At 51.7% G+C, this 27916-nt stretch overlaps 1 protein-coding gene and 1 long non-coding RNA gene across 2 annotated transcripts; one reads left to right on the top strand and one right to left on the bottom strand.

The window, feature by feature from the left end:
* Positions 1-35: 35 nt before the first annotated feature.
* Positions 36-3513, top strand: LOC132346535 (uncharacterized). Its single transcript, XR_009496358.1, has 2 exons — positions 36-1832; positions 2934-3513. It is a non-coding gene; the product is annotated as an uncharacterized lncRNA (long non-coding RNA).
* On the bottom strand, positions 3200-27898 carry MAL (mal, T cell differentiation protein). Its single transcript, NM_001075428.2, is given in 4 exon segments — positions 3200-3749; positions 7874-7999; positions 9444-9611; positions 27716-27898. Coding segments are annotated over 4 exon segments (462 nt in total). The 5' UTR covers positions 27809-27898; the 3' UTR covers positions 3200-3674.
* Between the last annotated feature and the right edge of the window lie 18 nt (positions 27899-27916).

Here is a 27916-nt window from a genome sequence, read left to right as displayed (position 1 = left end):
AGACCATATGATGGAGACAGAACAAAGCCCATGGATCATGCGGAGAGAGGGGAAAATCACTTTAAATCTTTTTCTCAAGTCATGCTATTTTAAATGCCTTGGGCAGATGCCCATGTGTGCAGGAACACTTGGCAAGCCCACAGGCGCTTTGTGCCCTCAGAGGCCCCATTGTGACCCCGAGCCGCCCCGAGCAATTCCCTGAACAACAATCCCTTGTGTGGGCCTGAAGGCTGCACCAGCCCACGGCCCATGGCTGGCAGCGGGAACCCTCTGTCCTGCTAAGGTCACCAGGAGGAGGTCTTCAATCCCTCATTTGGGCTGTTGTGGGGATTCTGAGATTCTTGAGAGTCCCTTGGACTGCAAGGAGATCAAACCAGTCAATCCTAAAGGAAATCAACCCTGAGTATTCATTGGCGGGACTGATGCTGAAGCTGAAGCGCCAATACTTTGGCCACCTAATGTGAAGAGCTGACTCACCGGAAAGCCCCTGATGCTGGGAAAGATTGAGGCAGGAGAAGGAGGCAACAGAGGATGAGATGGTTGGATGGCATTACCAGCTCAACGGACATGAATTTGAGCAGGCTCTGGGAGATAGTGAAGGGCAGAGGAGCGTGGCGTGCTGCAGTCCGTGGGGTCACAGAGTCGGATACGACTTAGTGACTGAACAACAGCCACCACAAAAATCAGGCATGTAATGTGAATCTCAACTCCTCTAAACTGTGTCCTCCCCAGGAGAAGGGCAGATCTGTTGCCACTGACTGTGAGCAGAAGAGGGTGGGGGAAGGGAAGGGTATTAGAAGATAGTTCCCAGAGGGGGATTTTATGTGGCTGAAGCCCCTACCAGGTCACCTGCCCTCCATAAGAAACACCTTCAGGATGTCTCCCAGAGCCCCTGAGGAACATGGGGTCCACAAGACTGGAATCACAGGTGGAAGCCTCCAGAATGTCTGGGTGGGATGTGATCCAGAGCAGCCTCTCCCTCCTTTGGTTCGTGATGCAACCCTCATCCACGTTTATAGTCACCATGGTTTGTTCTGTGTTGCAAGCTTTGGCTCTCGGTCATGTACAGACATTGGCTTCTTTTTACCCCTTTCTCAGGTCCGTGGAGGGTCTTAGCTCTTTGTTCTATGAACTTAAAGACACCTAAAGTGTCAGCAGGACGGGGTCCTTGGCTTCGTGGGGGCTGCAATGTGGAGCTCGGTGGTTGCCTGAACTGGCCTGGCCTTGACTGCAGCTCAGAGCAGGCAGCCCTTTCAGGAAGTGCGCTGTGCCCAGGACCTGGACCCAGCCGCGTGGCCGCCTGCAGACTCCGCTGGTGGTCCAGGGCTGCCCCTGTGCCCGGTGTCATCCGCCCCTGATGTCCTCTGCCCACTGGCCTCAGGTCCACTACAAGGCCTTGTCTCACTGTCACTTCCTGAGAAGCCAGAGGACAGACCTTCGTGGGGACAGGTCTGGGCACCTGAGGGCAGGGAGTGACTACAGAGCTTCAGGGGGCAGAGGAAGCCAGCCCCACCAGCTCCAGTTCTCACCAGCGAGTGCATCCGTCCCCCTGCCTGTGAAAGGACAGTCGTGGCTGTGTCCTGTGCCCAACTGGGAGGAGGAAAGGAGGCTCTCTATATGGGAGCTGCCTGGCCCAAGGCAAGAGCCTTATTACACGCATTGCAAAGAGGAGGCAAATCAAAAGCTCAATGAAACTCCAAGTGATAAAAATGACTCAGGATAGGAGGAATGAGAAAGTCATGTCAGAGAATCTGCAAAGCTTGGAACTAATGAGGGTTTAGAGTTAGACAACTGGCAACTTTCAGTAGCATGTCGAAGTTCCTTTAAACTGGGTAAGTGCAAAAGCATTCAGTTAGCCTCTGGTTTCTTTCTTTTTTTGATGGGGTTGAATGTGAGCTTCTATTAGCATCTTGGCACATCATGAGAAAAATGAGACTTCCCTCAGTCAACACTTAATTGGAAATTTTGTTAAATATGTGACAAACTTCCTATCATTTCTTAACCTGTATTTTCATTTTTCAGGATATAGCCCCTATGTCCTTTTGTTCCTAATACTATAAAATTTTAACTTAAATGGACTGGGTGAAAATGGCCTTTTCCGGTACAATTACATGGGATAACAGACAGCTCCTGAAGACACCACTGAGACCCAGTTTAGTCACAGGTCCCTATACCAGAAGGGGAGTAAGATGTCAACTAGTTTAACCTCTGCTTGAGGTTTGACTCTTTGTTCTGCGTGCCCACTCAGAAGCGATTGTCCAGCCTCTGCCCCTTCACCTCCACGATGGGACCTGACCAGCCTCTGAGGCACCTGTTCTGGTGTCCCAGCTCGGGAACATCATGAACATCTTTGATTGAAGTGATAATGGAGCATTTCATAACAGGAGCTGAGCTTTTAGCATTTCTAGCCGAGGGCCCTCCTTCCTCATCATCCTCTTTCCTTCTGACCCAGACAACTCATACCCAGCATGGCACTGCCACTTGTCATCATGCTTCCTTTCCCATGGTAGCCCAGTCCCCTTTATCTCCTATGGAGCGGCCCAAGGAAATTCTAAAAGCGGTTTCTAATTCACATTCCCGATGGGAATAGAACACAGAACATTGTTGTTTAGTTGCTAAGTTGTGACCTAATCTTTTGGACCCTGTGAACTGTAGCTTGCCAGGCTCCTCTGTCCATGGGATTTTCCAGGCAAGAATATTGGAATGGGTTGCCATTTCCTTCTCCAAGGAATCTTCCTGACCCAGGGATTGAACTTGCGTCTCCTGCCTTGGCAGGAGGATTCTTTACCACTGAGTCACCAGGAAAGCCTGACATAGAACATACTGCCCAGAAAATTTCTGATCAGTGTTTGTATAGAGTGAGAAGAAACGTCTAACCATTTTCTTTTGGTATAAGGACTTTCTCATTGAGCACAGGCTCCTTTGTTTTGTAGGAAGAAGAAGGGGTCCCCCAGGCTGATAACTTGGTGAGTTTCTAGAAAGAGTGAAGCCATCTGACCTCCCTGTTAGCTGAGGAGAATGGGATACCCTCTCTGGGCTCTCGGAGATGCAGGGACCAGGCACACACAGCTGTCATCTGAACTGCCCTTTGCAGCTGCCTCTGAGATTTGATCTAACCCAAGGAGTCCTCAGAAAGTGGACTGACATGATGGTGTTCCCATGCTGGAGAATTAAAAAATAAAACACTCCCACAAAAGTATTGAACATAAAGACACTTTATAAAGTATTTCAAGGGTTTATCCCATCCCACCATGGACATCTGCAAATATTTGCTGAATGACTTTTATTCCCCACGACAGGTAGATTATCCTTGAAGATGCAGAATATCCATGAAGATGGAGAAACTTGCTGCAAGATGGACCCTCAGAAGCGCCTGAGGAAAATTCCGGTAGGCAGTCCTCACGATCCAGTCCAGGGGCCAGCAGTCCGGTGTCATGGTTAGTCCTCAATCCCCACCCCACTGCCCCCTTTCAAATAGGAAACGATCTTGGAAAGACAGCCCAACAGTTGGAGGATAAACGTAGCAAGCCCCCTTACTCTGACATGAAGGTATACGGAAGAATAAACCTCTCTCTTTATCCGTTCTCAAGAACATTCTGCATTCTAAAGTGTTATGCTGGAAGGCTGGCCGATCGGTTAACACCTTCTTGGTGTTCAGTTAAAGTTCTGCTGCTCTAGGAAGACTTCCATCTGATTAAGGAAAACACGGCATGGACCACGTACAGCAGAGTGGCTACATACGAAAACACCTGCAACCGAGATAAATGACAGTTAACTGGGTATTCACGGGGGGAGTTCAGAAAGCCATGGGCTGTCCATGCTGGGCTGGCCGCTCTCGCGGTGCTCAGGGTTGGTAGCCCTGGAGCGTGTGGACGCCACTGCTTCCCATTACACATGCAGACGTACTCTCCTGTGGAGCCCGCGTGCGACCCAGAATGCCCTGAGCACAGACTCCAGGTGACCTCATGACACCCTGGACTTGGCTTGCAAGGTCAACCCTCTGCCTGCACATGTCATCACATCAGTGCTGCCTAACTAGAAATGAGGGCCCCCAGAGACCCCTCCAATGATAATTGCAGGCGAATATGCCCTGCTCTTCATGGAAAACTTCCTTCCTGCACACCAGTAGGACCAGAGTCCGCCACTGTGATCCCAGTGGCCTTGGCCAAGAGAGTTTGAACACATGGATTTGCCACCTGGGTATCTTCTGACCTCGACCAGAATTTTATTTGGAGGGAGCCAGGCCATAGGAAGTGAGGGGCTGGGATGGGGAGGAGGGATTTTGAGCTTTTGGCAAAAGGAGGGGGCTTACTGAGAGAGCTGCTGGGAGCAGAGGCCAGGAAATGCAGCAGAAAGGTCACTCCATGCATGCCCTTTTGGGGATTATCACCCAGCTCTGGGTGGCTGGCCCCCAGAGGTTTCCTGCCCCTTAGCAAATACCTGCACCTGGCTTGTGACCTTGGGTGTGAGGGTCAAGAGTTTCCAACTGAGGCACAGCATCCAACTGGCTGCACTCCCGTGACTTGAAAATTGTCGTAAAACCAGCAGTCATGGTGCCCCCCCTCGCCCTGCCTCCACACCTGGGTGAACCCTCACCCTCATTGCCAGGGGCAGTGAGTAACTTGAGTTATTTAATAACCAGGCAAAAAAATCCATCTGGGAATCAGACACCCTGTCCAAAGGGAGCAGTCACAGATGAGTGAGAAGCCCTCAAAAGAGACCTCTGCCTATCAGGCAGGAGCAGTGTACCGTGTGGGGACTTGGGGCCCAACAGAGACCCTCAGCAGGAACTCCTCAGAAGAGGGGCAGGAAGGCGCTACACTGAGGAGAGAGAGCCAGGACCAGGAGTGGACGTGAACTCAGACCCTCAGAAGCCCCTCACCATGAGCAATGGCCATTGCTGTCCACCACAGTTAAGACCTCGGAACCACCAGATTTCTCCAGAAATTTCCAGCTACTTTTAGTCAACTCTCAACAATCCTCAGGATCCCTCTGGTGCAGGCTGTCTGCTGCCAGCCCAGGAGAGAGGGGGAAACTGAGCTCTTGAGGAAGGTGTGGAGTTACGGGAGAGAGTGAGGGGTGGTCAGATGCTCGTGAAGGCCAGGCACGTGGGGGAGAGGGTCTTGCCAAGCCTTCTCACATCCTCAGACTGCCCCCACATCCGCTGCCGCCACCCCACCCCAGATCTTGGGAGAGGCATGTGCGGTCTGGGCAAGGTCTGGGGTTAAATTCTGAGCCTGTCTTCACGATCCCTTCTCCCCCATGCATGGACACAACTGATATTTTGAATACAAAGATGTGACTTTACATGAAAACGGGCTCATATTTCCCTTGGTTGGTGGGGGAGGGGGGTGTGTTCAGCCCAGCATATCGGGCCCGCAGGCAGCATTTAGATTCCTGATTCTGCCCCCGTGACTTTGCCAGAGTCTTCTCAGGGCTCTCCAACTGAGCTCACAAAGATATGGGGACATGATCAGTCATGAAAAGGATAAATAGATGATGCTGGTGTAGTCATCAGTGGAGCAGTAAACAGCAAAGAGAACAAACCTCTACTTCCCCACCCAGCGATGTGGAACAGCCTCACAAACCTGATGTGGGGAGAGAAGCCAGACATGGGAGCAGGCACACAGTGCTCATGGGGACCCAAAGCAGGTGGAGTGGACCCCAGAAGCTAGACACCAGGACGGGGTTTATCCTGAGTGAAGGGCATGATGACTGGGCAGGGCACAAAGGGGACTTCTGGGATCCTGAGTGAAGGGGCATGATGACTGGGCAGGGCACGAAGGGGACTTCTGGGATCCTGAGTGAAGGGGCATGATGACTGGGCAGGGCACGAAGGGGACTTCTGGGAGCTGCTTGTTATGTTCTGTTTCTTAGTCTGGACATTTGTTACACGGAGGGTCGTGAACTATGAATAATGGATGGATTACGGAATTCATCAAGCTGTACCCCTGTGTCCTCCCCTCTCTAGAAGCCTATTTGTGCTGTTATTTAGTTACTAAGTCGTGTCTGACCCTTTTGTAACCCCATGGACTGAAGTCCACCAGGCTCCTCTGTCCATGGGGTTTCCCAGGCAAGAATACTGGAGTGGGTTGCCGTTTCCTTCTCTAGGAGATCTTCCTGACCAAGGGATCAAACCCACCTGTCCTGCATTGGCAAGTGGATTCTTTACAGCTGAGTCACCAGGAAAACCCAAGACATCTATGCTGTATTTTGATAGAAAGTAAAAAAGTCAGAACGTGGTGGAGCCCAGCAGTTTTCAACTAGAGGTTAGACCAGTGGACAGGGTCATTAACTCACCCCACTTGGATTGTTAGTCAAGTGCTGGCCCACTATCCACATTCCATCTAGGTTTCACTGCCCTTGTCTGCAGTAATTCTACAGAAATGGTTGTCAGATGCCTGACTGATGTCTGTTCAGAGAGAAGGCTTCTGGGGTCGGGTTGGGGGCGGTACCTGTGGTTTCTCTAGCGAGGGGGCAATGAAACAGTCATCTGAAGGTGATGGAGGCAGCAAATGATTCGTCTCAAGGGAAAGAGAGCCTGCTGTGATTCTGTTTAGAATCCAGCCATCTTGGGAGATGATCCCATATGGGAGAGGCTCCCACTCTGTGGGACAGTTGAGGGGGTCCCAGGGACCATGAGGGGGCCCTGCTTATGGCACTGGGCAGTGGCTGGGAGCTGAGGCGAGCGTGTGGCTTCCCCAGGGAAGGGGATGGGCCCCTGGAGGCTAGCAGACAGGCTTCGAGGCGCTCTCCCCGAGACCTGTCCCTCTGGGAGCAGGAAGGGCACCCCCTTCCCAGAGCCCAGCGGTGCCCACCCCGTGGGCTTTCTCTCCGCCTCTGTCCTGCCTTTCCCCAAAGGGGTGGGGCAGCACAGCTTTGGCACTGGGGGCGGGCATCTTGTAGTCTGTCATCACATCTGACCTTGGGGTTTACTTAATTCATAGGTTGCTCACTAGAAATCTGGGCGCTGTTTCTGAAGCTTTTTCTTAGTTTTTAAATAATATCCACAGTTAGAAATGTATCTGATATAACGAGTCAGCATACTGGGGCAAGCCCACACATGCGTAACTCTGGAAAAGAGTTTTATTAAAGGATAGATTCTCTTATTCCCTGTCATCCTGACCCATCCCAGCAACAAGAAGATTCAGATTATGACCTCACAGCCTGCCAGAGGGTCTGGCTTCCCAGGCAGAGGACGTTCCTTTCAGAGCTCAGAGACTTGCAGGCAAGGTGCCCCCCAGATACACAATCTCATCCTCTCTGTCCTCCTAACGGGGGGAAGGTGGTTCCAGCGCCCGTTCCACCCGTAGCTTCAGGGGGTAAATAAGGTTGTCCACAGGAGCCCACACACCGCCTGGCCCCCACGGGCACGCACCCTCCTGCATCTGCCATCTCAAAGCCCGCCCAGCCTGGGCAGTGCGCACTGACTGGCGCCTGGGAGCCTGGGCACACCAGTTCCCTCCTCTGGGGCTCTGTTTCTTCAGAAATGAGGGGGGAGTTTTATTTTAATTGAAATCTCAGATCAGATCAGATCAGTCACTCAGTCATGTCCGACTCTTTGCGACCCCATGAATCGCAGCACGCCAGGCTTCCCTGTCCATCACCAACTCCCGGAGTTCACTCAGACTCACGTCCACCGAGTCAGTGATGCCATCCAGCCATCTCATCCTCTGTCGTCCCCTTCTCCTCTCGCCCCCAATCCCTCCCAGCATCAGAGTCTTTTCCAATGAGTCAACTCTTCGCATGAGGTGGCCAAATTGAAATCTAGTGAACTAAAAAATAGCAGGGAGGGCCTGGGCAGCCTTCCACTCAGTACCTGTGACAGAGAGCAGTGGGAGCTGGGAACAGGGCACCTTGATGGGGGACTCACCACAGCAGAGATGTTTTCATGGTAATATTTGTAGAGGAAGCCGTCTTGCAGCTGGATGGCGGCCAGAGCTTCCAGGACCGAGGCACCAAAGTAAAACAGGGAGGCAACACAGTGGTAGGCTGCGTCCTGCGGGGTCAGAAAGAGCCATCAGAGAGATGGGGCGGCCAGCTGGGAGGCCTGGGGCGGCTGTGGTCCAGCAGGGCCTGTCCACCCCGCCTGACCCTGCCTGGCCTGGGCCAGGCGCCTCCACCAGCCTCCGCCACTTCCTTTGTCACCCCGCCCCACCCCCTCCTCAGAGACACTGATTGCCCAGGGTCGATGCGACTGAGCTCGGTCTCACCAGTCTGGGGGCAGAGTAAGGACTTTGATGGAGGAGGGGCACTGCTTTCCCGTGAGGTGGGATCTAGTCGTGGGTCGGGGAGTGGCCCTTTCTGCGTGCAACTGGTAGAAATCAGTTCTGGGCCCGAGAAGTGTCCGCTGTGGTCACAGTCCCCAGTTTGGATGTGGCCTCGGTGCTCAACTCAGAAACAAAGACTCAGGCCATTTGTATTGTTGTTTTGTTGTTAGCTTTTTTCTTGAAGGATGACCAGGGATGGGGGCTCCAGTTATGTTTAAAAGCAAAACAAAAGGAACTTCCCTGGTGGCACAGTGGGTAGGAATCCACCTGACAATGCAGGAGACACGGTTGGATCCTTGGATCTGGGAAGACTTCACATGCTGCGGGGCAGCTAAGCCCATGCGCCACAGCTACTGAGCCTGAGCTCGAGAGCCCGGGAGCCACAGCCAGAGAAGCCACTGCAGTGAGAAGCCGGGTACCACATGGAGAGAGGCCCCACTCACCTCAACTGGAGCAACCCCGAGCAAAGCAGCGAAGACCAGCACAGCCAAATAAATAAGTAAAAAAAATTTTTTTTTTTTTTTGCAAAAAAGGACTAGAGCAGACTTTGAGTAGTTATAATTTTCATGGGGTTTCTGAAGTCTAGGCTGGAGGCCTTTGGAGAGTAAGGGGCCTGGCTGACGACCCCACCCCATCCAGGGGCGGTCAGGGCAGCTGGCCCAGGCGTCAGTCTCCCCCCTTCGCGGGCCTCAAGGCAGAATTCACGCGGAAGGGAGATCACAGGCCATCTCTTCCCCCTGCCAGGCTCCTCTCTGGTGACCCTGCGTTAGAGGCCGGGACGGGAGTGGGGCAGTGAGCACGCCTCACACCGGGCAGCGGGGCCCACCCCCGGCGCCCCAGCCCCTCCCCGGAGGCGAAAGCCAGTCCTGCGGGTGGGGGGAGACGCCGACCAACCCCTGGCAGGTGCGGGAGGGACAGGGAGGGATGCTGGGCTGCTGGTTTCCAGGAAAGGGTGATCGCAGAGGAGAAGGCAGAGCAGCCCCTGGAGAACCAGGCAGGGACAGCATCAGTCAGCCTCCTGCCGCGGGACCCCTGGGCTGCTGTCGCCACTTGGCCTTGGAGGGCGCGTGGGAGACACCCACAGGGCTCCTCACCCCGCACTGGGAAAGCCTGCCTCCCAGGGGACAGCGCCCATCACTACCCCCTGCCCCAGACATGCAGAGCTGGACTCACCAGGGTGATCCATGATGTTCTGTTGCCGTGGGCGCCAATTACATACAAGAAGGCCAGGACAGTGGTGGCTACGAAGCAAAACACAGACGCGAACATGACCCAGCCCTGGATTAGCGGAATAGGCACGTGGGACGAGGAGACCAGGATCCACACCAGCCCCCCAAAGACCTGCAGAGGGAGGCAGAGAAGGGGTGACGGTCAGACCAGGAAGGCCAGACCCCGAGGCTGCGCTGGGGAGCCAGGGCACTGCACAAATACTAACTCAGTTCATCCTCACGGTGTCCCAAGTGTGGGCCTGACCCACTTGTGAGATGGAGAAACAAAGGCACATGTGACTTAATAGGTTATCCCTAGAAAGGATTTATACCATCCAGTTTTATCAGTAAAGGGCAAATTCTGGGATTATGTCTTTCCTGGTATTTCTTATAGAAAAATATCCTTTTGGTTGGAGCGGGGGGAAGGCTATGCTGTGCAGTTTGTGAGCCAGCGACTGAACCCAGGGCCACGGCAGTGAAAGCGCCAAGTCCTAACCACTGGACTGCCCGGGAACTCCCCCAAATATTCTTTCTTTTATAAAATGGTAGTGAGCAGCAGATTCTGTTGGTCTTGGCCAAACAAATTAGCCATACTATATCGTTAGCATTTAATAAAAAACTTGATTTTGAAATCCCCAAGTCTCAGAAGTTCTCTGACTGTTGGAGGAGGGGTGGAGTGGGGAGGCCCAGGCCAGCCTGATCTCAGGTTTCCTAGGACAGGCATGAGACGAACACTCCTCCCTGCCACCATTATCCAGAAGACACCCTGCTTCATGTCCCTCAGGGTCAGGGAGCCCCCAGGATCGTAAGGACAGACATAGGGGTCATGACCTCAGTGCCCCTGGTCTAGCTCCCTCTGTGGACAAGGCACAGTCATGCTGGGAGTCTCTGTGCCTGCTTTCCCTTCTTGTCCCTCTCCATCCTAGTGAGGTCACCTCAGCCGCCCCAGCGTCCCTAGCCAGAAAAGGCCTGGGCTGGGACACAGGTGCACGTGGCTTTGCAGTCAGAGGGTCCAAGGAGCGGCAGAGCTTGGCGTCATCCTCCTGAGGGTCTGGGGGTTGAGGACGGGCCCCCTCCTAGCCCTGCATCCCCTGTGGTGTGACTGCACATGGCCACACCTCGACCCTGTCTCCCTGAACCTGCTGCCTGCTTGCTGGGTAAGAGGCAGCACTTCCTCACAGGTGTTCTCTGAGCCTCTTAGCTGAGAAGCACCAGGGGACCATCACATTTGGGTAGAAAAATCAGTGCAGTGAAGAATCTGCAGTTATCAAAGCCAAGGTGGGCCCAGTGAATCAGATGCAGGCAGCTCTCACCAGAAAATTCCTCTAGTGGTGACTGAGAGTTAGTGGGACACACTTTCCAATAATCAGTGGAGCAAAGTCCATCAAATAAGCCCCTCAGACTGCCGTAGGGTGAGATGGGTGTGTAGATTCATCCATAACTGCCTTCAAGATCAAACAGACCGCTAGGCCTTATTCACAGGAACAGGGACAGAAGGATGTGAGCGTGCCGAAGGGTGAGACGGATTTGGACTTGGAAGGCACGAGAGCATGGCTTGGAGAAGAGGGTGGATGTGGCATGCCCATTACACGAGCAGGCACATAATGTGGGAGGGCCTCCCCACCAAATCCGCTAGAGGAGGCCCCGGCTTCCTCCACTGCAAATGGCACTTAGGGTGGCGTGAACTGCCTGAAACTGTGGGCATGCGTGTGAAGCTTCTGGCCCTGTGCCTGGCATCACCCAGGCAGGGGGAAGACTCCTAACAGGATGCCAGCAGCCCGGGCCATACAGACCCCGAGTCAGTCAGTGACAACTCAAGACAATTACCAGCCCTGAGTGGGCAGAGTAGCACCAACTGGGACATGGCCCCAGTAGAGGTTTGAAGGGAGAGGTGGACTTAGCTGATTTCATTTGTTTTTAACCACTCAGTGATGTCTGACTCTGTGATCCCGCCAGGCTTCTCTGTCATGGGATTCTCTAGGCAAAAATACTGGAGTGGGTTGCCATTTCCTTCTCCAGGAGATCTTCCCGATCCAGGGATCAAACCCACATCTCTGCCTCTCCTGCACTGGCAGACAGATTCTTTACTGTGCCTGGCCAAGTGGTCAGGACGAGGCTTTCCAGGGGAGGAACAAGCACCTCACGGACCCAGAGGCTGCTGGAGCAGCAAGGACGGCTTAGGAAGGCAAGAGGTTGGGGCACAGGTGGGAGGAGTTGCGGCTGGAGGCAGTGTGACCTCCACACGAATTGCTGGGCCACCTCGAAGGCTTCCCTGGCCCCACTCAGTGGAAAGCCGAGATTCAGCATAAATCATGTGGCTGAGCCAGTGCCAGGCCACACTCCACCTACAAAGTTTGCAGAGAGCAAACAGAGCAAGCCGAACACCCACACCCAGGAGATAAGGCGTCCAGGGCAGGGAGCAGTCCACCCCACCCTGGCCTCAGCACCCCACCGGCCAAATATTTGTCAAGAGCGAAGGGGTAGGTGAGGGTTCAAGCACTTCTCCTCCTAAAGAAAAGCCGGAGGGGGCTCCCAGGAAGCACTCTGAGAGGCAATGGTTCTGAAATGTCAGTCACACCAGTGGAGGCATGGCCCCAGTTTCCAGTCATCTCTGTCACCAGGCCTGGTTCCCGCCACCCCTGGCCTGCACCCTGGACATCATCCTCCATAACAGAGATGGTGAAGCCAGCAGGGGTGGCCTCAGACGAATGTCTCTAAGCTGAGTGGCCCGAGGGTCACCAGGCTTGAGCTCTCTCTCTGGGTCCCTGATACCCCTGCTGGACAATGCAGGTGGCGCCTGGGCTAAGGCACTGTGGTCCTTAACCATCAGTCTACACTGCCTGGGTCACCTTCAAAACCCCAGTGCCTGGGTCTCATGCCCAGGAGAGGAGCAGAGTTCTAGGACAAGAAGCAGACATCCCAAACTCTTTGCAAAGGCTTTGGAATGTGTTTCCATAACACAATCGGTCCATGGATGATGTTCCGGTAACTCTTGTCAAACCCGAAGAAATGGCTTCTGTCTCTAGTGTCTAGCAATGCTGGCCAAGATGCCACTCCAGTTCCCAAGTGGCTCCAGTTCAAAGTTTCCTTTCCTCTTCTTAAGCTTCCATCCCTGTTTTCTTGAACGTGGGAGTCACTCCTCCTTGGGTGTCCTCAGGACGCAAGGACATAGCCTGTGTGTGTGTGAATGGAGTGGAGCTGGGGATCTGAGCCACCCTGGTGTTTTAGGACTGGAAACTGCCATCTTTCACTCTGTCTGGTTTTAGATGCTGAGCGGAGGTGAAGTGCTGTAAGAACCAAGGGTATTGTACAAAACTAGACAAAAAATTGCCAAAAAGTTTTTATTGGTTGTTCACTCCCATCGAATTATTTTTGTGAATAAAATTTCTTCAGCAAGTGGTCTTGGGGAAGGCTCTCATGTGAACTCAGAGTAGGTCCTTTCTCTTTCTTTTTTTGGCCACACCACAAAGCATGGGGGATCTTAGTTCTCCAAGCAGGGATCGAACCTGTGGCCCCTGCATCAGGAGCTCAGAGTCCCAACTACTGGACCACCAGAGAAGTCCTCTGTCTTTTCATTTCTGAGTTAATCAAGAGGAGGCAGGTGAAGGTGGTTAAGGGTGTAGATTTCAGAATAACTGAGTTCGAATCAGCTCTGCCACATTTTGCTGGCGACTGGTTGTCCCTGGGCTAATTCCTTCCTCTCTGGTCCCTATCTGAAAAACAGTGACAGCAGCAGGTCCCGCCCCATGGGCCTGGGGTGAAATGGGTGTGTACCTGCAGGAGCAGCGCACACCAAGTGCTCTGGATACTCACTGTCACGACTGTCATATGATGGGGGGAAGCCTCACCTGTAGCCACGTGCAAGCCCCAGTCAGGATGGCAACATGTACTTATCCCCGCTAGACCTCGCTGGGACGCAGAATTTTAAAATAAAAATAAAAGTTCAAAAGCATCGAAAAGAGAAAACTCTACCATCTCCTAGAAATCAAAAGTTGGGGGAAATTTGTCTGGTTCTGCAAAAGGGAACAGAAAGGACATAAAAAGATGAGAAAGCCTTCCTTCAAACAATGAGCTTTGGTTACAAGAGAGGGAAAAGGATTCCATCGGCACATTCTTGAGACTGGCAGACCGCCTCCTTCGCTTGTGCAGGGCCCAGAGCTCCGGGTCCACAATCGTCCCAGTGTTTTCACTGCCGGACTCGGATCACTGAGGACAAGGCAGAATTGCTCAAATTCTCTGAATATTTTTCTGGGGTTCCATTTTACTCTGTCAAGGCCACCACGGGCAGGCACTCTTCCAATAGCAAGGCAAGACGTTTCCCAAAGAGGACGTCCCACGCAAGGTTGTTAAGACACACACCTAGTAGTGTGGTCCCTGGGGGCTCAGAGTCAGAATTCCCAAGCTCCCAGGGCAGGGGGTGGTCCTGAAGGCATGTGTGGACAGGAGCCTGTGCCTCTAACCCTGGACGGTTACAGGGAAGTGGCCACAGAACACAGCCAGCCGGGACCCCCAAGCCCTTAGGTGCTCTCCCAGGAACAGCAGCTCCAACTCGTGTTTCTGGAAGTGTCTGTGCTCACTGAACTCTTTTGGCAGTCAGGGATCATTGTGATGCCAGGCAGGTCTGTGAGGGTGGCCTGACCTGTAGAGGAACCATGTTCCTGGAGAAGCAGCAGTCCCAGCTCTAAGTCTTGGTTGATTGAAAAGAGCAATCATTCCATGAGGTAGAGTTGAGGGCATTTTCCTGTGTGTGTGTGTGTGTGTGTGTGTGCGCGCGCGTGTGCACGCGTGCATGCACGTGTGTAGAGGCTGGGTAAGGATGAATTATTGCAAAGAACAGTTTGGCCACCTGATGCGAAGAGCTGACTCATGGGAAAAGACCCTGATGCTGGGAAAGATTGAAGGCAGGTGGAGAAGGGGACAGAGGATGAGATGGTTGGATGGCATCACCGACTCTAAGGACATGAGTTTAAGCAAACACAGGGAGATGGTGAAGGACAGGGAAGCCTAGCGTGCTGCAGTCCATGGGGTCACAAAGAGTCAGACACGACTGAGCGACTAAACAGTAACAGCAGCTGCAGAGAAGGGAATAGTCACCAAGTCAAGAGGACGGGAGCATCAAACAGCAGGAGGAAGCACGGAAAGGGAAGTCAGAGCACTGAAGACTTCCCCAGGACCCAAGAAAACGGGTCTGAGAGGGAGGCTGGGGCCTCTTCCGGTTCTGAAAGGCAGAGAGAACAGGAAGCAAGCACTAGTTCTGATATGAGCCCCTCCACTCTTGTGTGGAGGGACTGGGCTCCCAGCAAGTCTAAGGAAAGCCTTCTTTCACTTGCTCACGTACTCAGTCACCCACTCATTCATTCATTCACTCGTGCATTAGCAGACACTGAGAGCAAAGTGCGCTGAGGGCAGGTACGGCCAAGGAGGCAGACTTTATTCAAAGCTACACTAGTACCTGGGGCCCGCCTCTCTCTTCCTGTCCTCTCTCATCCAGTCCTACCGCCAAGCCCCACCGGAGCAGCTCTGGGGCCACCGAGGGCAGAGTCAGGTCCTGGTGAAAGTGTCGGGGCCCCAGTGAGGAGGACCAGCTAAGCACCACTGCCCAGGACAGGGACAGCGCCCAGAAATTTGCACAAGGTCCCCCCTCTGACCCTATGGAGGTGTCTGGGGCAGGTCAGAGATTCTCTGGGTGGGAACCCTCTCCTCCTCTACCAACTGAGACGTCTGGCCTCTGAGGCTACTCCCATGGTGAACACTAGGAGTGGTGCTAAGGCTTTGTGACTCAGTTTACTTATGAGGTGCTCTGCCCCTGTGGCCCCTTTGTCAGTAGGCTTGTTCTTTCTGGGGGACCCATTATGACATCACCCTCCCAATATAGACTTAGATAGTGTCCCTTTTTCTTCCCAGGTGGCTCAAGTGGTAAAGAATCCAGCTGCCAATGCAAGAGATGCAGGAGACTCGAGTTCGATCCCTGGGTTGGGAAGATCCTCTAGAGAAGGACATGGTAGCCCACTCCAATATTCTTGCCTGGAGAATTCCATGGCAGAGGAGGCTGGTGGGCTATAGTCCATGGGGTCATAAAGAGTTGGACACAACTGAGCGTACACGCATGCACTCAGTTCAGTTCAGTTCAGTCGCTCAGTCGTGTCCAACTCTTTGCAACCCCATGAATCGCAGCACACCTGGCCTCCCTGTCCATCACCAACTCCCGGAGTTCACCCAAACTCATGTCCATTGAGTCGGTGATGCCATCCAGCCATCTCATCCTCTGCCGTCCTCTTCTCCTCCTGCCCCTTATCCCTCCCAGCATCAGAGTCTTTTCCAATGAGTCAACTCTTCCCATGAGGTGGCCAAAGTACTGGAGTTTCAGCTTTAGCCTCATTCCTTCCAAAGAAATCCCAGGGCTGATCTCCTTCAGAATGGACTGGTTGGATCTCCTTGCAGTCCAAGGGATTCTCAAGAGTCTTCTCCAACACCACAGTTCAAAAGCATCAATTCTTTGGCGCTCAGCCTTCTTCACAGTCCAACTCTCACATCCATACATGACCACAGGAAAAACCATAGCCTTGACTAGACGGACCTTTGTTGGCAAAGGAATGTCTCTGCTTTTGAATATGCTATCTCAGTTGGTCATAACTTTCTTTCCAAGGAGTAAGCATCTTTTAATTTCATGGCTGCAGTCACCATCTCCAGTGATTCTGGAGCCCCCAAAAATAAAGTCTGACATTGTTTCCACTATTTCCCCATCTATTTCCCATGAAGTGATGGGACCAGATGCCATGATCTTAGTTTTCTGAATGTTGAGCTTTAGGCCAACTTTTTCACTCTCCACTTTCACTTTCATCAAGAGGCTTTTTAATTCCTCTTCACTTTCTGCCATAAGGGTGGTGTCATCTGCATATCTGAGGTTATTGGTATTTCTCCCGGCAATCTTGATTCCAGCTTGTGTTTCTTCCAGCCCAGCGTTTCTCATGATGTACTCTGCATAGAAGTTAAATAAGCAGGGTGACAATATACAGTCTTGACGTACTCTTTTTCCTATTTGGAACCAGTCGTTGTTCCATGTCCAGTTCTAACTGTTGCTTCCTGACTTGCATATAGGTTTCTCAAGAGGCAGGTCAAGTGATCTGGTATTCCCATCTCTTTCAGAATTTTCCACAGTTTGTTGTGATCCACACAGTAAAAGGCTTTGCAATAATCAGTAAAGCAGAAATAGATGTTTTTCTGGAACTCTCTTGCTTTTTCGATGATCCAGTGGATGTTGGCAATTTGATCTCTGGTTCCTCTGTCTGTTCTAAAACCAACTTGAAATCTGGAAGTTCATGGTTCACATATTGCTGAAGCCTGGCTTGGAGAATTTTGAACATTACTTTTCTAGCATGTGAGATGAGTGCAATTGTGTGGTAGTTTGAGCATTCTTTGGCATTGCCTTTCTTTGGGATTGGAATGAAAACTGACTTTTCCAGTCCTGTGGCCACTGCTGAGTCTTCCAAATTTGCTGGCATATTGAGTGCAGCACTTTCACAGCATCATCTTTCAGGATTTGAAATAGCTCAACTGGAATTCCATCACCTCCACTAGCTTTGTTCGTAGTGATGCTTTCAAAGGCCCACTTGACTTCACATTTCAGGATCCTTCACATTTCAGGATGTCTGGCTCTAGGTGAGTGATCACACCATCGTGATTATCTTGGTAGTGAAGATCTTTTTTGTACAGTTCTTCTGTGTATTCTTGCCACCTCTTCTTAATATCTTCTGCTTCTTTTAGGACCATACCATTTCTGTCCTTTATCGAGCCCATCTTTGCATGAAATGTTCCCTTGGTATATCTAATTTTCTTGAAGAGATCTCTAGTCTTTCCCATTCTGTAGTTTTCCTCTATTTCTTTGCATTGATCACTGAGGAAGGCTTTCTTATCTCTCCTTGCTATTCTTTGGAACTCTGCATTCAGATGCTTATATCTTTCCTTTTCTCCTTTGCTTTTCACTTCTCTTCTTTTCACAGCTATTTGTAAGGCCTCCCCAGACAGCCATTTTGCTTTTTTGCATTTCTTTTCCATGGGGATGGTCTTGATCCCTGTCTCCTGTACAGTGTCATGAACCTCTGTCCATAGTTCATCAGGCAGTCTATCAGATCTAGTCCCTTAAATCTATTTCTCACTTCCACTGTATAATCATAAGGGATTTGATTTAGGTCATACCTGAATGGTCTAGTGGTTTTCCCTACTTTCTTCAATTTAAGTCTGAATTTGGCAATAAGGAGTTCATGATCTGAGCCACAGTCAGCTCCTGGTCTTGTTTTTGCTGATTGAATAGAGCTTCTCCATCTTTGGCTGTAAAGAATATAATCAGTCTGATTTCGGTGTTGACCATCTTGTGATGTCCATGTGTAGAGTCTTCTCTTGTGTTGTTGGAAGAGGGTGTTTGCTATGACGACTGCATTTTCTTGGCAAAACTCTATTATTCTTTGCCCTGCTTCATTCTGTTCTCTAAGGCCAAATTTGCCTGTTACTCCAGTTGTTTCTTGACTTCCTACTTTTGCATTCCAGTCCCCTATAATGAAAAGGATATCTTGTTTGGGTGTTAGTTCTAAAAGGTCTTGTAGATCTTCATATAACCATTCAACTTCAGCTTCTTCAGCGTTACTGGTCAGGGCATAGACTTGGATTACTGTAATATTGAATGGTTTGCCTTGGAAACAAACAGAGATCATTCTGTCGTTTTTGAGATTGCATCCAAGTACTGCATTTTTGACTCTTTTGTTGACCATGATGGCTACTCCATTTCTTCTAAGGGATTCCTGCCCACAATAGTAGATAAATATAATGGTCATCTGAGTTAAATTCACCCAACCAGTCCATTTTAGTTCACTGATTCCTAGAATGTTGTCATTCACTCTTGCCATCTCCTGTTTGACCGCTTCCAATTTGCCTTGATTCATGGACCTAACATTCCAGGTTCCTATGCAATATTGCTCTTTACAGAATTGGATCTTGCTTCTATCACCAGTCACATCTGCAACTGGGTATTGTTTTTGCTTTGGCTCCATCCTTTCATTCTTTCTGGCCTTATTTCTCCATTGATCTCCAGTAGCATATTGGGCACCTACCGACCTGGGGAGTTCCTCTTTCAGTATCCTTGCAGAAGCATGGCTGAGAGGAGCTACCCCACGTCCGAGGTCAGGGGCGGTGGCCAGGAGGAGCTACCCACATCCAAGGTAAGGAGCAGTGGCTGCAGTTTGCTGGAACAGCCGTGAAGAGATGCCCCAATTCCAAGGTAAGAGAAACCCAAGTAAGATGGCAGGCTCTGAGAGCGGGCATAGAGGACAGACACACTGAAGCCATAATCACAGAAAACTAGTCAATCTAATCACATGGACCACAACCTTGTATAACTCAATGAAACTAAGCCATGCCATGTGGGGCCACCCCAGACGGGTGGGGCATGGTGGAGAGGTCTGACAGAATGTGGTTCACTGGAGGAGGAAATGGCAAACCACTTCAGCATTCTGGCCTGGAGAACCCCATGAACAGTATGAAAAGTATGCATGTGCTGCTGCTGCTGCTGCTGCTAAGTCGCTTCAGTCGTGTCCGACTCTGTGTGACCCCATAGAGGGCAACCCACCAGGCTCTGCCATCCCTGGGATTCTCCAGGCAAGAACACTGGAGTGGGGTGCCATCCACTGCATGAAAGTGAAAAGTGAAAGTGAAGTCACTCAGTCGTGTGACTGAGCAACCCCATGGACTGCAGCCACCAGGCTCCCCCGTCCATGGGATTTTCCAGGCACGAGTAGTGGAGTGGGTGCCGTTGAAAGCACGTGCTAGTGTCCCTTTAATCTGAAGGTGAGGCCAGGACCCAGGGGGCCTTGAGTCTGTTGGTGAGGAGATGGATAAAGGTTTGGGATTCAGAGATAGGCTGTGAGTTCAGATCTGCAGTTGATGTTAATAGGACGAGTATGGACTGTGGGCCCCTGTCCAGGCCGGATTCCCTTCTCCTGGGGGTTGCAGGGAAATCTCCTCCTCCCCAGTACCCTTCTCTCTCCATGGCCCTGGTTATAAGCATGAGGGGGTACTTCTCCCCCTCCTTCCTGCTCCTCTCTTCTTGCCCCTCCCCTCCTAGCCCGACGGCATTCTAATAGGAACCAAGGCTCCAGTGTGGAATTTTAGGTCAGCTGAGACTGGCTGTGTAGCCCTTCTTCCCACTGCCCATCGATGTGTGACAGCTTTTCTTCTAGTTCCTACAGATGTTTTTAGGTCCTAGGACCTTGGTGTATTAAAATGATTCAGCACGGGTCATTCTGTCCCAGTGTGAGTGCAATATTGATCACATAGTGGGAGGGACAGAGTCCCTGGGACGGCAAGGAGATCAAACCAGTCAGCCCTGCAGGAAACCAACCCTGAATACTCATGGAAGGACTGATGCTGAAGATGAGCTCCAACACTTTGGCCACCGGGACTCATTGGAAAAGACCCTGATGCTGGGAAAGACTGAAGGCAAAAGGAGAAGAGGGTGGCAGAGGATGAGATGGTCGGATGGCATTACTGATGCAATGGACATGAACTTGGGCAAACTCGGGGAGACGGTGAGGGACAGGAAGGACTGATGTGCTGCGGTCCATGGGGTCACAGAGAGTCGGACATGGCTCAGCAACCGAACAACAACGAAAAGGGAGGGACAGGGAGCCTGGGAATTGAGGCGGAGAGTCAAGGCTGCTACATTACCCTCAGAACTGGTTACACCACTAGAGACTGCCCACCCGGAGGCTACCAGGAACCACAACTTCCCACCAGAATGCAGGAGGCAAGTCAGAGTCCCATGATGCACAGAGTACCAGGGCCCTGCCCTATGCGCCGTGGGACAGTCTGGAAGCTGTGAGGAGCTGGCCCACGTCTCCTCAAGGCAGTGCCTCAGGGCCCAGGGGTGTCAGTCACTTGCTGTCCTCACATCCCTCAGCATCCAGAAAGAGCACCCTCTGGGGCATCTCCTCAATGCCTAACCCCAGGGGCCCTGGTCCAAAGCACCAAGACCAGGTGACAAGTGAGAGCCAGGAGGAAGCCCAGCTAGGCTTGTATGAGGGGTGGAAGCTGGTGTTCAGCACTGAATCCAGGAAGAGGCAGCCCCCAGCCAGGTGCAGACTGGCCCCATCCCACCTTGAGGCCAGCCCCAGGTGGCCCAGTCCCCATACCAGCCCTTCCCCCAGACAATGTGTCCTGAGTCCAGAGCAAAGCCCTTGGGTAAAGAAGACATGGTACACATATACAACGGAATATTACTCAGCTATGTGAAAGCACAAAATAATGCCATTTGTAACAGCATGGATGGAACTGCTTCTGCTGCTGCTGCTGCTGCTAAGTCACTTCAGTCGTGTCCAACTCTGTGCGACCCCATAGATGGCAGCCCACCAGACTCCCCTGTCCCTGGGATTCTCCAGGCAAGAACGCTGGAGTGGGTTGTCATTTCCTTCTCCAATGCATGAAAGTGAAAAGTGAAAGTGAAGTCACTCAGTCAGGTCCGACTCTTAGCGACCCCATGGACTGCAACCTACCAGGCTCCTCCGCCCATGGGATTTTCCAGGCAAGAGTACTGGAGTGGGGTGCCATTGCCTTCTCCCATGGATGGAACTAGAGAATCTCATACTAAGTGAAGGAAGTCAGAAAGAGAAAGACAAATACCATATGATATCACTTATGTGCATGTGAGCTAAGTCGATTCACGCATGCTAAGTCACTTTAGTTGTGTCCGACTCTTTGCCACCCTATGGACTATAGCCTGCCAGGCTCCTCTGTCCATGGGATTCTCCAGGCAAGAATACTGGAGTGGGTTGCTGTGCCCTCTTCCAGGGCATCTTCCTGACCCAGGGATCGAACATACGTTTCCAGCATTGGCAGGCAGGTTCTTTACGACTAGCAGCATCTGGGAAGCTCTGATATCACTTGTACATGGAACCTAAACTATGGTACAAACAAACCCAGCTACGAAACAGAAATAGATGCACAGACACAGTGATCAGACCTGCTTCCAAAGGTGAGAGGAGGAAGGCAAGGGGCGGACTGGGAGTCTGCGGTTAGTAGATACAAACCTCTGCACTTAGAATGGATGAACAACAAGGATCTCCTGTAGAGTACAGGGAACTATATCCAATTGCCTGGGATACACCGTAATGGAAAAGAATATTAAAAACAGAATGTAAACCTATGGTTGCTTCATATTGATGTTCGGTAGAAACCACTGCAATACCGTAAGGCAATTACCCTTCAACTAAAAATAAACAAATTAAAACAAATAAAACCAGAATGTATACATGTGTAAACCTGAGTCACTTTGCTGTACAGTAGAGATTGGCACAACACTCCAAATCAACTGTTCTTCAATTAAAAAAAAAAAAAAAAGCCAAGCCATTCCTACAGCGGCTCAGAGCTAGCCTCGGCAGGCAGTGTGACCCTCCTCCATGCTCTCTGGCAGCTGGAGGGGGAGGGGGTGGGGGGCATGGAGGTTGTGGGTACAAATAGCCAGCCTAACCCTGAGTGTGAGATGTGCCTTTGCAGGGGCATCTGGAACCTGCCTCGTCTCTTCTGACAGCTCTCAGACAGAGAAAGGGGCCCCATCAGCGTTGACTTGGGGGTGACTTACGGAAAACTTAAAAAGTAATCTTTTTCAAGGCGGCTTGGTCGTGATGACACATGAACTGAACGCACAGATCCGGGAGCTAAGTGCATCTTCACGCTTAGCATTTTCCAGAAAACAGCTCAAAGTCACTGTTGCCTGATCAAAGTAGCCTTCCCGTTCTTGAAAAACTTGAAAAGTCAAGTGTACCTCAGCTCCAAGGACAACCCCCTGAGAGACTTCCACCTCCCCTCCCTTTAGAGAAGAAGAAAGGTAAAAACCCAGCTGTGCCCTTAACAGCTGCAGGGAGGGGCCTGCAACACCGGAGATACTCAGGGCCAGGAGTCAGAGGGCACAGTCAGGGAAGCCAGGCTGGCCAGCACTGGCCAGCAGGGCCGGCCCCCACTCTCTGGTGACTGGAGGAGAGGTGCTTGCCAGGAACCCAGGGGAACCTCAGGGCGCCCGGCTCCCCGCCCAAGCCTTTCACTGTCCCCCCTTAAACATTCAGGGTGTAGACTGGCCTCCCAAGGACCACTCCAGACCCAGCTGGGTCACTGGGGGCCAGGCGGTGGCATCACGTGCAGACTCTTGGACCTGCCCAGCAGCTAGCGGCTCAGAGCCTCCAGGGTGTTTGTAGCAACAAGGCCTTGGTGGGTGTGGGCTCCCCAAGATCTCCGAACTGTCCCTTCACCCTCTGGGGGAGCTAGGGGAGAAGAGGGAACCAGGCCTCACCCAGGGCTGCCAGGTGGGCAGAATGATCCCATTTCCTGTAGGCAAAAGTTTGTCATGGGTGTTGGGGCGAATTCAGGACCTGCTGTCACTGCAAGGAGTTCCCAAGCGAGTGCCTCCCCTCTCTGAGCCTGTTTTTCCCCCAGCTCTAGAAACTCTAGGTTTCTGGGATTCTACAGCTCTCATCCCCTAGGGGTCTCCAGGCTGCCTTCCCCGTGGAGCCAGAATGCCGACCTCCCATTAGAAAACTGCTTTCTTATCCTGGCCCCACCCCACCCCCACTGTCTAGTTCCCATTCTGTGGTTCTGCTTTTCCCCAAACAGGTGAAGCTCTAGGGTAAGTGCCAGGACTTTTCTCTGCTGTGCTTAGTCGCTCAGTCATGTCCAACTCTTTGAGACCCTATGGACTGTAGCCCATTAGGCTCCTCTGTCCACGGGGATTCTCCAGGCAAGAACACTGGAGTAGGTTGCCATGCCCTCCTCCAGGGGATCTTCCCAACCCAGGGATCGAACTCAGGTCTCCTGCATTGCAGGTGGATTCTTTACCATCTGAGTCATCAAGGAGCCTGGGAATACTGGAGTGGGTAGCCTATCCCTTCTCCAGGGGATCTTCCTGACCCAGGGATAAAACGGAGGTCTCCTGCATTGCAGGCGGATTCTTTAACAGCTGAGCTACCAGGGAGGTCCAAGGACTTTTCTGGTCACCGTCAAATAATAAAAAGCCCCCAGTCACTTTGGGCCCCTGCAAGTCTCACTGTAGTATTAATAACTACTATGTTCAGGCTTCCCTGCAATGCGGGAGACCTGGGTTTGATCCCTAGGTTGGGAAGATCCCCTGGAGAAGAGCATGGCAACCCACTCCAGTATTCTTGCCTGGAGAATCCCATGGACAGAGGAACTTGGCGGGCTACAGTCCGTGGGGTAGCAAAGAGTCGACATGACTGAGCGACGAAGCACAAGCATAGCACATGTTCAGTTCACTGTAAGCGTCGACACGGCCAACGATTCCAGGTGGTTCCCCATCTTCACCCCCTAAAACTGCACACTACAGGCTTTGCCCCTCATCACTTGACCTTCTCTGATCCCTCGGGCTCCTGAGGTGTGCAGGCGGGGGTGGGGGGCAGCAGCGTGCCTGGAGAAGTGGATGGCATCCCCAGCACACTCTCCAAACAAAAGTTCTCTCTCAACGTCCCGGCCGTGCTGTCAGCGGCGCTGCCTCTAGCAGGCTGGGGAGAAGGGAGTTGGGTTAAAGATTATTACATAACTTGTTCTCAGGCAACCCCTCCAAAAGTTTTGAAAGGGAGGTGTCCCTCTCAACACTTTGTGAAAAAAGTTTCCTTTGGGGACCCTGGCTGGAGCTTGAGACAAAAGTATCCTATGTTAACATCCTGTTTTCTGAACAGTGTCATGAAGTCCCTGGCTTAGGCGAGGGCGGTGGCGGGCGGGGGAAGGGAAACCAGAGCCTTGGCTCCAAAAGGAAAAATTCTCTCGGGTGGGTGAGGGGGAACAGGCCAGAGCACAGCCCTGGGAGCTGTTGGGGGAGGGGGACATTTGACATTCTGCCTGCGCCTGGAGGGGGGTGTACACCTGTGACCCGCTGCCTGCTGCAGCAGCAGGGCCTTGGTGGCTCTGGGGTGCTTATGGAGACAGGGTCTGCCACAGCCTTCAGAGGTCAGGAGCCCAAGGGTAGGGGTGCAGGCCTAGGGAAGAGCTGCCTTGCTCCACCCAAGCTACCACCCTTCCCTGCTCCTGGGCAGTTTCCTGGTCTTGAGGAGCTCAGCAGAGGTCCACCCTGCAGACCTGGAGGCGGAAAGTTTGACTGTGGCACCTCCCAGGCTACTGGGAGGTCAAGCATGAGAAAATGGACTGTGAGTAATCAACAACTTGCTGGGCCACAGATTTAAAAAATAATCAAGCCTTTCACACCCATTGGACTAGCAGAAAATTACAAAGTCTGACTCTACCAAGTGAGGCAAGATGAAGCACAATGGGGACTTTCATAAGCTGCTGGTGGGAGTCAGGAGGGTTATACAGTATGGAGACCTTCTTTCTAAAGGAACGCGAAGTCAGCCAGAGTCTTGGAAGGGGCCTGAGAAAGAAGGGGTCCTGAGCTTAATTAAGCTCCATCAGCTTCCTGGTAATCCCACTTATGAACTGGAGTAACCATTTTGGACATCAGTGTGCTAACACTGGGAAAATGAGGGTATGCAATCCCTATGACCCAGTGAGTCAAATCTCTTTGTGTTCTTGAAAGAAATTCCCCAAAGTACAGGAGCAAACACAAGAATGTTCTTTGGCAGTGCCGTCTGCTGTATCACATTTGGAAATTGCCCAAATGTCCATCAATAAAAGACCAAATAAAGAGTGTCAGTGTGTATAAACCTCAGAACAAGGTTGTATGAAACCCGTGTTGAAGAAGGATGTGTACCATCCTTTTTATAAAGCGGGAAAATATGAAACCACACAGGTGTAATCATAAATAGTTAGGGGTGCAGTAAAAGTCTAACATTGAACACATGTTCAGCCCAGGGGTGGTCCTGAGGCTGAAGGGAAGAGAGTAAGATAATAGCAAAATATCCAGGTGGCTTAGATGACATCTGAAAGCTCTATTTCCTTACTACTGTGAGTAAATAAGGAAAAATATTAAGGTATAACAAAGTTGAGTGATAGTTACATGAATGCCTATTAAAGTATGTATACTTTTCTGTCATTTTTGAAACAGTTTTCAATTTTTAAAAAGTGAAAACGAAGTTGGCACAACAGAAGACTAACCATTTAAAACTGACCTGTTCAATAGCATTTAATACCTTCACGACGTGCACTCACCACCTCTATCTAACTTCAAAGCATTTTCATCACCCCCAAAGGAAACTCCACACCCATTAAGTTGCTCCCCATTTCTCTCTCCTCTCAGCCCCTGGCAAACCACCAATCTGTGCTCTGTCTCTAGAGATCTACCCATTCTGGACATTTCACCTAAGTGGAACCAAATGCCATGTGACCTATTGTATCTGGCTCTTTCACTTAGCGTAGTGTTTTCAGGTTTACCAACCTGCACCAGTGCTTCATTCTTTCCTACAGTTGAGTAGTATTCCACTGCATGGAATATCGCTATTCATTTATCTGTTCACCTGTTGATGGGACATTTGGGCTGTTTCCACTGGTTGACTATTATGAATACTGCATGTTCACCTATTCAAGTCAGGGCAAGAGGAGGAAGGTGTGCCAGAGTCTTTTGTGTGAAGCCCAATGAACACATTTTTTAAAAATTTATTTATTTACCCATGCTGTATGGCTTGTGGCATCTTAGTTCCCCGATGAGGGATTGAACCCTGGCCCCTGGCAGTAGAAGGGCGAATTCTTAACCACTGGACCACCAAGGAATTCTCAATGCATTTTCTGATGCCTCGTGTTATAATGCTCCCCAAACAGCTACAAAGGCAGAGTAAACAACTCATTAGGGCAACTCAAGAGATACTAGCAAGTCCTTCTGTGGCTTAAAAATCTTTCTGCCCCATCACACACCTCACCTTTAGCCTTCATCACTTACAATCACCAAATTCTGTCGCTGTAAATACAGTAGCCTCTGAAGGAACGACCTATTGCTTACTATACATGCTCATTTTCAGGCTAAGTGCTGAATAGAAGCACAGAGACGAGCCGTTTGGGGAAGGAATTTTCCAGTGAATGCAAACCCCTTCCACTTTGGGACTGAGTGTCCCCACCTATAAATGGTGTGGCTGATCTTAGAAGTGTCTAGAGCTTCTAGTCCCTTCCTGCATTCTGGCTAGCACCAGGATTTAAAGTTACTCTGTATACACTCAGGTTCAGGCTCAATTTCAGTGATATGGTGCCACCAGGCAACCTTGACCCCTTCAGCCCTCTCCCCCATGGGTGCTCCCCCTCTACCCTGCATGGGCAACAGAACCTGCTGGGTTTGATGTTCATGCCTTCCCCAACCGAGCAGGAGGTAAGAAGCTGAGGTCCATTTTTGAACAGGTTGGATGTTTTCTTTACCAGCTGACTCTCAAGGCAGCCACTACTGCGGTGGGGATGCAGGGACAGGAGTCTCCTGGCTCATGGAACCACACCCAGGAAAGAAATACAGCCCACCCCTTCCCAGGTGAGGGCCTGGGACCCTGGGGAGTTTAGGCTGAGGATGGTTTGAAGCGTCCCCACAGAGAGCACTTTCCAGGAGCCCTGAGGAGGAAGCGCTTTCCCACAGCCTCTGGTTGGGGCTCCAGTGTAAGGAGGGACCAACAGCAGGTGCAGAAGTCCTTGGATGCTCAAGGTCAGCCAAGTCCTGGCCCAGCTTTCAGGTCCCTCTTCCTTCCCCCAGCCTCCACAATGAGCACAATAACTGTGGCAGAGCAGTCACAGCCTGTTGTGTTATTTCCAGATCAAAGTGGTGGCCAATTCCTTCACTCACCAGAAACGTTCAAGGGAAAATAACCCAGATTCGGCTCCTCCTATGACATTAACCCCATCTCCACCCTTCGCTTGGTAATATGCAGGTGTCTTTTGCTGATTTTTAAATTTTAAAACAAAATCCCAACCCTGGGGAGAGCCGGGTGCATCTACAGGGACGCCGATCGCCAGTAAACCCATGGGAAGCAGGTTGGGAGCGCAGCTTTGGACCCGGTGCGCTCCCAATGGACCCGGGCCAGCTTACGACATTTGATCCGTGTTGCGAGTTTGGTTTTTCCACCCAAATCTCGGAGACGGTTTATCGTGGGCTAGAAGGGGCCAAAGTAGCATCGCGGGGTGGGGGTTGGGGAGAGCCTTTCCTCCTGCGGCTACCAGAGGCTCAGGGACCCTCGCGGCTTGCGGCAAAGGAGAGCGCACTCCATGACCCATCCCGACCTGCCTTTCCCGGCGCCGCCGTCGGCGCCAGGCGCGCCAGCCACTCACAAATTCAAAGATGAAGAGCAGGTCCGGGAAGGTGGTGAAAACAGCGAAACCGCTAGGCAGGCTGCTGACGCCCGACGCCGCTGAGGGGGCCATGCTGGCGGGCTGGCGACGACCTCGGAACCGGACGGGACGAGCGCAGCTCTGACTCTGCGCTGACCGCTCTCTTGCTCGGCGGAGCCCAGTGGCCCGGGCGCCCCCGCG

This window comes from Bos taurus, chromosome 11 (genome assembly GCF_002263795.3).
Source record: "Bos taurus isolate L1 Dominette 01449 registration number 42190680 breed Hereford chromosome 11, ARS-UCD2.0, whole genome shotgun sequence".
Lineage (NCBI taxonomy): Eukaryota > Metazoa > Chordata > Mammalia > Artiodactyla > Bovidae > Bos > Bos taurus.
This window is presented reverse-complemented; position numbering and strand designations above follow the sequence as displayed.